The sequence below is a fragment of the Rhinopithecus roxellana genome, chromosome 5, assembly GCF_007565055.1.
Source record: "Rhinopithecus roxellana isolate Shanxi Qingling chromosome 5, ASM756505v1, whole genome shotgun sequence".
Taxonomy (NCBI): domain Eukaryota; kingdom Metazoa; phylum Chordata; class Mammalia; order Primates; family Cercopithecidae; genus Rhinopithecus; species Rhinopithecus roxellana.
The window spans coordinates 12,982,852-12,995,836 of record NC_044553.1 but is presented as its reverse complement, the minus strand read 5'-3'; the positions used below and the strand labels follow the sequence as shown (position 1 = coordinate 12,995,836).

General features: G+C 34.9%; 1 protein-coding gene across 3 annotated transcripts in view; it reads right to left on the bottom strand.

The window, feature by feature from the left end:
* The window catches only part of TMEM260 (transmembrane protein 260), a 62,089-nt gene that overhangs the window by 27,965 nt on the left and 21,139 nt on the right, over positions 1-12,985 (bottom strand). For 2 of the 3 annotated variants that reach the window (XR_004057306.1, XM_010368137.2), the window contains exons 4-7: positions 10,592-10,769; positions 8,909-9,022; positions 5,293-5,472; positions 2,597-2,637 (exon numbers count right to left, since the gene is read on the bottom strand). The exons of the other annotated variant lie outside the window; for it this stretch is intronic. Coding sequence is in view for 1 of the 2 variants with exons in the window: in XM_010368137.2 (XP_010366439.2) it covers positions 2,597-2,637; positions 5,293-5,472; positions 8,909-9,022; positions 10,592-10,769 (513 nt within the window). In the remaining variant the exon portion in view is untranslated. The remainder of the gene's footprint in view (positions 1-2,596; positions 2,638-5,292; positions 5,473-8,908; positions 9,023-10,591; positions 10,770-12,985) is intronic. 3 annotated transcript variants of the gene reach the window in all.

Genomic DNA, 12,985 nt, shown 5'->3' with positions numbered 1-12,985 from the left:
GGATTTTCTCATGAGTTAATTATCAGTTGCCTTTTTCAACATTCCTGCCCACCTGAAACAATTAAAGACTAGAAATTCTCATTCAGGGAATGCTAAGATTATGCCTTCATTCTGCATGACGAGTTGGTCCACACAAAAGTGTGGGTGTGAGTGGTCATCACTTTTGTCAAGCCTTTTTTCTGGGTATACAGCCTGCTATTATTTTAATGTGAAGGAGGCCGTTAAGGGTCTCAATAGATGACTTTTATGTGCAACTAATAAAAGTTAGACATATGGTCTAGGATTACTCTCTAGCGTTCTTTGGAGTTCATGTAGGGTTTGCTAAGGCAAAATATAACAGCTATCCTTAATGCTATAACAATCTCTGGAAGGTAGATAGAAAAGAGCAGGCAGTGAGTCCTGCATGGAGCAAAGCAGAATAAAATGAAAGCTCAGAGACACTGATATGACATATGACTGTCTTTATCTTTATTTTATTTATTTATTTATTGAGACAGGGTCTCACTCTGTTGCCCAGGCTGGAGTACAGTGGCGTGATATGATGAGGACTCACTGCAGCCTCGACCTCCTGGGCTCAAGTGATCCTCTCACCTCAGCCTCCTGAGTAGCTGTGACTACAGGTGCATGCCACCATGCCTGTCTAATTTTTTTTTTTTTTTTTTTTTTTAATGTTTTGTAGGCTGGTTGTGTTAGCTCACTCCTGTAATGCCAGCACTTTGGGAGGCCAAGTCAGGTGGATCACTTGAGGCCAGGAGTTTGAGACCAGTCTGGCCAACATAGTGAGACCCTGTCTCTACTAAAAATACGAAAATTAGCTGGGTGTGGTAGCATGTACCTGTAATCCCAGCTACTCAGGAGGCTGAGGTGGGAGGATCGCTTGAACCTGGGAGGTGGAAGTTGCAGTGAGCAGAGATCTCACCACTGCACTCCAGCCTGGGTGACAGGGCAAGACTCCATCTCAAAAAACATTTTTTTTTTTTTTTTTTGCAGAGACAAGGTCTCACTATGTTGCCCAGGCTGGTCTCAAACTCCTGTGCTCAAGCGATCCTCCCACTTTGGCTTCCCAAAGTGCTGGGATTACAGGCATGAGCCACTGCACCTAGTGCCATCTTTATTTTTGAAAAGAAAACTGAGCTTCTTGTTACATTCCCCCAGTGAAAATGAGAAAGGCACAAAAGTCTCACACATAAAAAGAAATATTTAAAATCAATGGTGAGAACCATCAAAAGGTTATGTGAAAGTAACTGATGGCAGGGAGATATTTCCAAGATATAATGTAAAGTAGAAAACAGCAGGCTAATGCAACAGTATGTTTACTATGATCCTACTTTTAAAAAGAAACAAAAATCTTAAAAATATTAGAAAAATATAGTCCAAAATATTAACAGATTAATAATAGTGGTTATCTCTGCATGTTGGATTTATAGGTAGTTTTAATTTTCTTATATTTGCTTACCTGTATTTTCTAAGTTTTCTATAAAGATTATGTACCTTTTTTGAAGTAGAAAAAAGAAGTCGTTTAAACAGAAAGGAAGGAAGGATGGCTGGAAGAAAGCAAGCTAGCAAGTAAATTACACCGAAATTGTGAGAACTCATAAACTGCCTCACGTATAAAGTTGAAATATTCTCCTCACAGTTTTTTTTCAAACAGCCCCAAGAGTTCCAAATTAGTAATTAGTTAGGACATCACTTCAGTGTTGTAGAAACCTATTTTCTTCCAAAATTTTGTATCAGGTTGGTATGGATATCTTTCCACTTGTCTTAATCTGTAGGTTTTAAAGCAAATATTAACCCAGTTTTCAAAGAACACTATTAAATAATATAGATGAAAATATATTTGCTTAAGCCAGCTGTAATAAGGTTGGATGTTAAAAATATGGAAGCCAAAGATAGAGCTTATGGCAAGGATAGCCTAAGGAAGTCATAGGAGACATTACATAAATTAAGCTCTGAAATACTAAAAACCAAAATAACAAGAAAACAGTTGTTCAATTGAAGGTTGAAACATTTTCATTCTATAAATACTCTATATAGTATTCTAATATTCACCGTTGTGTTTATTGCTCATTTTAAGCTCTATCTTATTGAAGGAGGTGTTAAAAATATTTGAGAGTACAGTCGGCCCTCTGCCTCCATGGGTTCTGCCTCCGTGGGTTCAACTAACCTTAAATCAAAAAAATTTGGGGAAAAAACTGTCTGTACAAACATATACAGATGTTTTTTCTTGTCATAATTCCCTAGACAATACAGCATAACAACTATTTACACAACATTGACATTGTACTAGGTATGATAAGTAATCTAGAGATGATTTACAGTATACAAGAGGATGTACACAGGTTATATACAAATATTATGCCATTTTATATCAGGACTTGAGCACCCATGGATTTTTACATCCTCAGGAGTTCCTGTAACCAATACCCCATGGATACCGAGGCACACCTGTAAATACAAACAACTGTCAACTGTACAGGTAAAAACTACTTCTCAGACATACTTTGTTACAAAGAGATGAACTCAGAAATCCCTAAAATCACTTAAAGGAACTAATAGAGAATTCATTTTAAAATAGTTTCAAATATTTCATACTCACAGCAATATTTCAGACATACTGGATCCTATTTCAGATTTGGCCTAAACACAAAAGACCAACATTTATTTGCATAAGCATTAAACTGAAGCTTTATTAGGCTATTGTATTTTAACAATCTTGACTTAAAAGATATGGATTTTCTTAAAAAATTTTTTATTTATTTTAGGTTCCTGGGTACATGTGCAGGTTTATAACATAGGTAAGTTGCATGTCAAGGGGGTTTGGTGTACAGATGATTTCATCACCCAGGTAATAAGCATAGTACCCAATAGGTAGTTTTTTTGATCCATTCCCTCCTCCTACCGTCTGCCCTCAAGTACACATGTCCATGTGTACTCAATGTTTAGCTCCCACTTATAAATGAGAACATGCGGTATTTGGTGCTCTGTTCCTGCATTAGTTCACTTAGGACATTAACTCATTCCTTTTTTATGGCTGTGCAGTATTCCATGGTGTATATGTACCACATTTTTAAAAATCCAGTCTACTGTTGATGGGCATTTAGGTTGATTCTATGTCTTTTCTATTGTGAATAGTGTTGTGATGAACATATGTGTGTATGTATCTTTATAGTAGAACAATTTATATTCCTTTGGATATATGGCCAATAATGGGATTGCTGGGTTGAATGGTAATTCTGTTTCAAGTTCTTTCAGAAATCGCCACATTGCTTTCCACAATGCTTGAACTAATTTACACTCCCACCAGCAGTGTATAAGCATTCTCTTTTCTCCAAAACCTCACCAGTATGTTTTTTGACTTTTTCATATAATAACCATTCTGACTTGTGTGAGATGGTATTTCATTGTGGTTCCAACTTTCATTTCTCTAACGATTAGTGATATTGAGCACTTTTTCATATGCTTTTTGGCTGTGTGTTTGTCTAAAAGATACAGGTTTTAAATATACAATGTATCATTTCTTTTCATTTAAAGTCTTTAGTTCAAAGTCTTACTGAATTTTTAAAGAGAAGTCAGTGAAAACTAATTTGGACATCTTTTAGGAAGAATTTTAGAAGTAATAATTGGCAGGCTGGGCACGGTGGCTCACACCTGTAATCCCAGCACTTTGGGAGGCCGAGGTGGGTGGATCACGAGGTCAGGAGTTCGAAACCAGCCTGGCCAACAAGGTGAAACCCCATCTCTACTAAAAATACAAAAAATTAGCCGGGCAGGGTGGTACGCATCTATAATCCCAGCTACTCAGGAAGCTGAGGCAGGAGAATCACTTGAACCCAGGAGGTGGAGGTTGCAGTGAGCTGAGATCGCACCACTGCACTCCAGCCTGGGCGACAGACTGAGACTCTGTCTCAAAAAACAAAGAAAAAAAAAAAAAAAGAAAAGAAAGAAAAGAAACAATAATTGGTTAGAAATCAGTTGAACTATTCCAGCAAAAATGATTTACATGTTAATAAACTAATAACCTTTTTATACTTCCATGATAGACTTTCCTCAAGCTCTTTATGAGCACTTTGATTAAAATTCATTACAACCTGTTCATCTATAATTTCACAATTATGTATGAATTATATAAATTTCAAATCTAGAATGGTCTTCAGACAATATTTTTATGGAATAACCAAAATAAGTAAAGCAGAATATAAATGTAAAGTATCAAACTCTCTCAGTCAAAATAATTAATATTTTTCCTTTTTATTAATCTATTTTATTATGAAACATCTCCTACACACAAAAACCATATATAATACATCTTTAAGGGTCAAAGAGCTTTTTAAAAATCTACAGATCCATCAGTCATTTAAGAAACAAAACCTCATCAAGATCATAAGATATCTCACAAAGCCCTCAAAGACTTTTTCTTCCTTATCCCACAGCAATAACTACTACCTTCAATTTGGTGTTATTTCTCTATTTTTTATAAATATAAAAAAGTAGTTCTACTACTTTTGTATGTACCTTTGAACAATAGATTGTTTAGTTTTCGCATGGTTTAGAGTTTTGTATAAGTGGTATTATATACTACATACTCTTCTGAGACTTGCCTTCTTAAGTAGGACACAAAAGGACAAACCAAGAAAGAAAAACCTGATATAATTGTCTATATGAAAACAAAAAATCTTCTGCTTATCCTTTCATTTTTCAGATTATCTTTACTGTGACTATGTGTAGTGTGTTCTCTTAATATGTCTTAGGAAAAGCAAGGCCTTTTGAACTTCTTTGGAGCACACTGGTTCCATTTAGTGAACTCTTATCTTATGAGGTATTTACAGATATGTCTTGAGTTTTAAAAACTAGATACTAACATAAACACTGTTCATGAAATATGTAAAAAAATAAACAATAAGAAGTGGTTTGGTCAAAGAAAATTTTTTAAATTGAGGATTTTTTTTCCTTCGATCTTTTCCAAATAGTTTTATTTACAGATCAAGTGCCCATAGTGACTCACTGCTAACAAGACTGAAATTCTTCAACTGTAGGTGGAAGACTTTTTAATGATTGCTATCCTAAAAAGTGTATTCAGGATATACAACTACATGATGTTAAATTAAGTGATTCCAACTTTTCTCTAACATATATCAAAGGCCCTATTCCAAGGGGCAAGTTTGTTACATAAATAACCAAAATAAAAATTTGATCCACTGTCATTGATAAATACTGTTTTTTAAATCAAGGCCCAGGCAGAACACTGAAGTTTTGCCACTTGTTTCCTTAGAAGGGCTTTAAATCTGAATTTACCAGGCTAAAGGTTCCATATTCTTCCCTGAGAAAATGTGTCAAAAATCCTTGCAGTGTTGTCTGGTCTCCCCAGGTCCACCGGGCGTGATTAAGGTAAGATGAGATGGGAAGGTGGATGTAGGGCAGCAAACCAGCAGAGAAGTACAGGCTCAACTTCAACAAAGAGCCCAGGGAGAGTTCCTGCATCAGAGCATATCGGGTGGTAAAACAATGTTTATCTTAGTAGATTCATCCTGGAACTTCAAGAACATATCAAGGAAAACATCAAATATGTTTACTCAGAGCTGATCTCCCAATTTATATTAAGTCACCACAGAATACTATGTTAAACCTTCTGATTACTATGGATTACTAGAAAATTGCATCAGCCTCAACTCCTTTGCATGGCAGGTGAAAGCTGAGTGAAGCAAATAATATTAGCAAAGGCTCATGAGTATAATGTTTACTGCATCACTTACATTTAAAACCATGTCATGACAAGCAGCATTGCACAGCTAAGATAACCTGCTTGGAAGTGATTATGTGTTGTTTGGCTGATTCTGAATATGCCCAAAATACAATTCTCAGACCAATTCACTTCGTTATCATCATTAGGAGTAGACTTCAACTATATATATTATTATGATTATACGTTGACAATTCTTTCAACAAGGGTTTTGAACATTTCACAGAAATGTCTGGCATAAATGAAACTAGCTTTTATATAAACTCCAAGCTCATTCAAATGCCTTTTCTCCCCCTCAATTTATAATTAATTTATAATTAATTTCCCCTAATTAAAGAAAATTAGTTGTTATAAAAATGCTGCTTCATATACCTTATTTGGGAAAACATATTTCTCATTTGTAAAATACTTTTCTTAAAGGACAATACTGGCAAAGTTTTACAAATATTAAATCCAAAAGAATATGAATTCTGGTATATTCCATCAATTCCTGTGTATCTGAACCAAGATTCAAATACTGCTTACTTTTGTAACTGGGAGAGGTGATCTCTCACAAATATCGTATTTGGAAATTGCCAATTTTTCCTTTACAAAAAAGAGAAATTCATATGTGAGAATGAATATAAGAATCAAGGTTCACATTCACCAGAGGTAGAACCAGCAGTTGATTTACATTAGCATTTTCAAATAAACATTCGTAATTGAAAATGAAGTGTTTTATTACAGTACTGATTTCATTTGAGATTTCTATAGCAGTAATGAGATGCAAAAAAATGATGGCATGAAAGGAGTGTAAGAAATAACTAATCTAACAACATGCCTTTGCTATTCTTAAAATTAGTTTTAAAGAAAGTAAATGCTTATTTTTGCACAGTTTCTGCATATTATAAAGTTGAATTTAGAATGGTAAGATGAGTTGCTGCAGAATTTTCCTTTTGTGTGAAAAATAAACAGGGAGACAACTGCATGAGAGCTATTGCAGAGTTGGGGAATAAGTGGTTCCTAATCCTAACTGCACATTAAAATCACCTGGGAAACTTCTTAAAAATACTGATGTCTGGGCCTCACCCCAGATCATTTATATCAGAATTATTTTGGGGTAGAATCAAGTTTTAGCATAAATAAATAAATAAATATATACACACACACACCCCTATGTATATATGTACATATAGATACACATATGTACCTACATTACTATATACATAGGTACATCTGTGTATATATACACACACAAACAAACACGAACTTTTAAAAAGTTTCTCTGATAAGTAAGCAGCCAGGGTTGAAACCAACTGACTCAGGACTTTCTGCTCTGTCTCAAATCACCTCACAGTGAGATCCGACTACCCTGTTACTTCATTGGTAGGCCTTATTTTCTAGCCTCTGCTTTTTAACTAATGGGAAATAAAGAGTCACAGTTCTCACAATTTCATCACTCTCTGGTAGCTTACCTCAGTACAGGGAAAACAGGCCCTTAGTCCAGGCTCCAAAATTATCAACTCTGAATCCTCCATGTTTTACAGAAAGTACATGTCTCTCCTTTCAATCAACTAACATGAAATATGTGCTGAGAATGCACCCCTCTGATGTCTGTTTAGGTTAGAAGCCTGGCTAAGATGACTGATACTAGAGGGAGATGTATCCATCCACCCCCACTGAGTCACAAGAGAAATATTTGGGCCTCTTTCTTGTATTCCACAGGAAAGATTCACTGAGTTATATTTCATATCTCCATTTTTAATCAAGCATATATAATAAAAGGCCATATAAAGAACTTACTATATACACTACAAAACCACTGTTAAAGATACTGCTTGTTATGCCGTTTAATAAGCTTTACATAAGGACCTACATGATTGACTTCACAAAATTCAGTGCCAACGAAAAGTTCTTTCCTGTCAACTGCTGTGTTTCCCTTTTACTCATTTTATTTATTTATTTATTTTTATTTTTTGGAGACAGAGTCTTGCTCTGGCACCCAGGCTGGAGTGCAGTGGTGCGATATCGGCTCACTGCAACCTCCGCCTCTTGGGTTCAAGCGATTCTCCTGCCTCAGCCTCCCAGGTAACTGGGACTACGGGCGCACACTGCTATGCCCGGCTACTTTTTTTTTGTATTTTTTAGTAGAGACAGAGTTTCACCGTGTTGCCCAGACTGGTCTCGAACTCCTGAGCTCAGGCAATCCGCCTGCCTTGGCCTCCCAAAGTGCTAAGATTACAGGCGTGAGCCACCGCACCCAGCCCCTTTTACTTACTTTTTAATCACATCATAAAAATTTTATAACCCCCAAGTTGCCCTTTTTGCTTTACTGTTAAGAAGCTAATGTGTTCAAGTACAGTAAATAAAGCTATCTAAAGCTTTGGTATAATTATTTCCCTATCTCTAGATAATAATTTTATTTGTTTTATATGTTTTCTATTATAATTCTGATTATAGCTGGGTATAATGAACAAATAATAAAAGGATAAGTAAAGCTGAGTTTGTACACAAACAAACAATAAGGTAAAAAGACTCTAGTGCTGACTTTGTATATAGACTATTTTAACCTCTGGGTACCTAAATCTCTCATTGCCTAATGAAGTAATTTTCCTATGTTGCTTTATATTGCCATTTTAATTAACAATCATTTTTTTTTTCTTTCAGAGAAGAAATAACAATAAATCCTTTTTAATTCCAGGGAATCTATTTTGAGAAGACAACACTGTTACCAGAGATTTTATTATTTAGTTCACAATAGCAGTGATGTCTGTTTTGTTGAGAGCTGACTCTTCAGCACCTGGAGCAAGCATATGGCACAGGGCAAGGACTCGGCACACAGTTAAATAAATGACGTATGATGGCACACCACTCTGTGTCTTAGAATGCATAAAACGATAATTAAGAAAATTTTATATTGTTGCTTTAAGTCCTTTCAGCCTACTTTCATCAAGATGCTATTCAGAATCAGTCACAAAATTATGGAACAGGCCAGATGCCACTGCAATCAATACCGCATAATTTTTGTAAATCCTATTTTTTTCAGTCAATATTGTTAGGCCCTAGGGTTATTTATGCTTTACACGAAACCCAAGAAAAATTAAAGTCTGAAATTTTCTCATGATAAAAATGTTATATAAAACCTAAGTAAAATATTGTACATTTTTATTTTTACAAAACTCAAAAACCTACCTTCTTTTTTAAAAGTTGAAAGAGAATCCAAGGTATTATGCACAAAACATAGAGTATTATTGTGTGCTGGTTACATAAGCTAAGGCCACAGCAGAAAGCACCAATTTTAGCTATCTGAAAATAAATTTTAAAAAATTAAGTAAAAAATTCACCTAACACTCTAAAAACAATAATAAAAACCCATTTTTATATTAAAACCAAGGATTTGTATCCTAAGTTAGGTTAAAATCAACCTCTAAGATGCAAGCAGTTATACTTTTTTTAATAATCACTAATATTTGTTACTATTATTTTTGTTAATATTTTCCATGTTCATCAAATAATTGCAGTTTGATCTTAAATAACTGTTTTCAAACCAACTTTCAGAAAATCCTGTATGATAAACAGGTAAGTTGTAATAGTAGTAGCATATTGTGTAATGCTTATTCAAGTAAAATCTATAATTGAAATTCAGCAATTGTTTTTTCTATTAAGCAAATGAAATACAGCCTGTTTTGTTTAGGAACCTGGTTATCTCTGGGTGGTGTTTTTCAGTTTTTTCAACATGTGTTAGTTTCATAATTGGCAAAGATTCTCTCCTTTGACCAAACTCAAGTCAGGCTCCTCTAAACTCTTCCCAATTAGGCCCTGACTTCTGAGTTTCCATGTTCATCTCTGCATTGTCCAGTTTTAGCATCAATCCTGTCTAGTCAGTTTAGCCAGAACCCTCATCCTCAATATCTGATCAAGTTCTTCATCCACTACCATTCCCTAGGTGATGTCTGATCACCCTGGCTTGCTTTCAGCAAGAATTCAGTCACTTTACCCTGATGTTTCCTCTCAGTAATTTTCCATTCACTGACTCCCACCCTGCTCCTTGGCTATAAATTCCCACTTTTCCTGTTTGGAGTTGAGCCTGATTTCTTTCCCCTACTACAAAACCCCACTGCAGTTGTCCCTATACCTGAACCTGAACAGTGTGCCTTCTCACTCTTTAAAAAAAGTCTATTGAATATTTTAACATAATCAGACATTTTTTAAGCCAAAAAAGCCCCCTCTAATAGCATCACAGAAAACCACATATAAACCATGATGTTCTTTTGTTTCTAAACTCTTTAACAACACAAAGCTGCCTATACTAAGATGATTTAGCATTTCTCAGTGTATACACTGTAGGTTCTTAGAAGATAGGGTTCTTTCACATGTCAAGTGATTCTGATGATAGTGTTTACCTTAAAATTCATTGTAATTTCTTCTGAACTACTTCATGGTTTACATTTGATACTTTTCTTTTAGTTAAGTAAATTACAAATTCGACATTTTTTGGCAATTAGAGAGTGAGTCAATGTATCCTAATTTAAGGGGGCCAGTCTAGAACTCGGCACTTTCTGATAACATACACAAATAAATGATGGTGAATTAACCAACAAGCCTATCTTTCCCACAGGACACACAGGGGATTTCATAATCCTCACTCTCCAAAAAACTTTTAAACTCTGAGGGAAGAAAAGCGCCATGTTTTATAAGGGCTATTGTGGTTCCATCCATAATAAAAAATACTGAGATCATTTTCTCTCTCAACATGCCAGATTATCCTGACAGTAATCGGAATAGATAAATGGTATTTAAGCCAACATTAAAAAGAAATACATCTGTCTAAAAATTAAAACAAAAACTGATTTCACTTTGATCAAAATAGGTTACCTTTGATCTCTCCTTAGCAGTTGCTGCTTCCTCAAAATGTACAGTAAGAGCCATAAGCAGCCCCACAAACAGATTGTTTAAGCTAAAAACCTCTGCTGCAATGGACCACTGCCATGTTAGACGAGAAAATGAAAACACCCCCGCAGCAAGGATTCCTCCAGCAGATGAGCCAGAAAGCCTGCAAACACAGATAACATGAAATCTTCTTTCCCAACAAAAAGAACTAACTTTATTTTCCTTTTTGTAAACTGTACCAGCTGAAATTATGGCAGTCACCGAGCACTACTCCACCACATTATATGGTTAATACGTTACCTCATATATAATTTCTTTCAACAAATTTTAATTAGGAAGTTCATATGTTAACTTATTAATGAACAAATAAACAAACCTATGGCTAGAATGAGGTTCAGTCCTCAGATGTAACTGCTAGAATTCACGCCAGTTCAGAAAACCTGAAGACATAGTAGCTAGAGAGAGAACAAACCTGTGTCATTTTCTTGCTCTATCCATGAAGAAGGATGGTCTAGTTAAGACCTAAATGTTTGATTGTAAAAATTAATGAAATGAAAAAATATTTATTCAGGAAAATGCATTCTCACTTCAGGTACAATGTTTGGACCCAGGTATACCTTTTATTTTCATCTCTCAGCATATGCCAAAGAATGTCTTGATCACAATATTTGATGATTTCAGTATCTTATATAGTGCAGTTCTTAGTTTGCGAGGGTTTTTTCTTTAGACAAAGTTGTAGTTACAACTAATTTTTTTCTCTAAAGATAGGAACGTGAATTTCAATAACACCAGAAGAATCAGACGCTACACTTAAAAACAAATTTCTCACCCACAAATGCCAACAAAACCCATACCATTCAAAACAATCAGGAATCTGGATCTCAGTTCAGAGATTTGATTTGAGACTGGTAGTGTGGTTGAATTTACTAATGCATATCAAACCAAAACAAGTTTCTATTTCCTTATAAATCTGAAACTATGAAAATGAAAGTGATTATGAAATGCCTATTTCTAATAGTGTTAGAAAATTCAGCAAGCATTACTGCGTCTAACAATTACCATATTCTATAGCTCCAAATCATTAATTTTCAACTATATTCTTTTGTATAAAAAGTTACAGAGTAGTTCTATGGCTTTTAGTCAATCATTATTTTTAAATGATTACATAAAAATCTCAGTATCAGTAAACCTCTTTTTTCTTTGAGTTTCTGTTTGCAATTTATTTCTGTTTTCTTTCTCTTATAAAAATCAGCAGTTTCCCACTTCTTTCAGCTTCCCAGTCTTCCAGTGATCCTGATTCAACACATTATTATTTCTTCCTTCCAAATTACTTTCCTGTCTACTCATTCCTTTCTATTTGTATTTTTACTGCCTTACACTTAATTATTTTTAAGAATTCCCTAATTTGTCTTCTGGTTTTCGATCTATTCTGCAATAATAACATCATATCAAGTTTCCTAAAACATATTCTTTATGACTACCCAGCCCAAAAACTTAAGGACTCTCTACTGCTCGAGGGATAAGTTCTAAATCAGACTGCCTGGAATCCAGGCTTCCAATTAACTAGCTCCCACTCACTCACTAATGATCAACATTATTCTCTCCACCCATTAGTCAGGCTCATCAAAACTTCCTAATAAGACATGCCTATGCCTAGTACTATACTTTTGCTCATTCTGTATCCCTGAATCTAATGTCCTCCTTGCTCCTTTCTATTTATTTAAATCCTACTTCTTTCTCAAATGTTTCTTCAATTCCTAGGTTTCAGCCCATTCTGTACATCTATAGTATTTGTCTGTAACAATTACTTTAACACTGTTTTTGAAATGTGAATTGGAGTTAAATTTCATGTATATTGGAAGTATCTAGCCCCAAACACACAAAGGAAACTTAGTGAATGAGAGAACAAATTAAAGTATTTCTAACATTTTTAAAGCAACTTCCATGTTTCATATGTCAATATTATTTGGGAAAGTCAGCATAAGATACAAGATTCCTTCCTCTACTTAAAACCGAAATTAGCATCCTTGGAGAAATGGCTGATACTAGAGCTGGAGAAGCTCTAGCACAAAATTAGTCTGAAACATCTTGTGCCGGAAAGTCAAGAAGTGCTCAAAGAATGATGGGGGCATGACAGAAGGACACAGGAGCCAGCTTAAAGAGGCTCCCACTGGCCAAATCTGGGATAATTTAAGCATCAAAAATAATTATAGTAATAGCTTATAAATCACTTAATACCTAAGAATCTATGAATTTAGTGATGTAAATAAGTAGGTGAGAAGGACATCATTGGCCTTTCGTAGAAAGCCAATAATTATAGAACAAATGATGGAATTAGAAACCACCATTTGGCAGCCATCTTAATAATAATCAATAAAT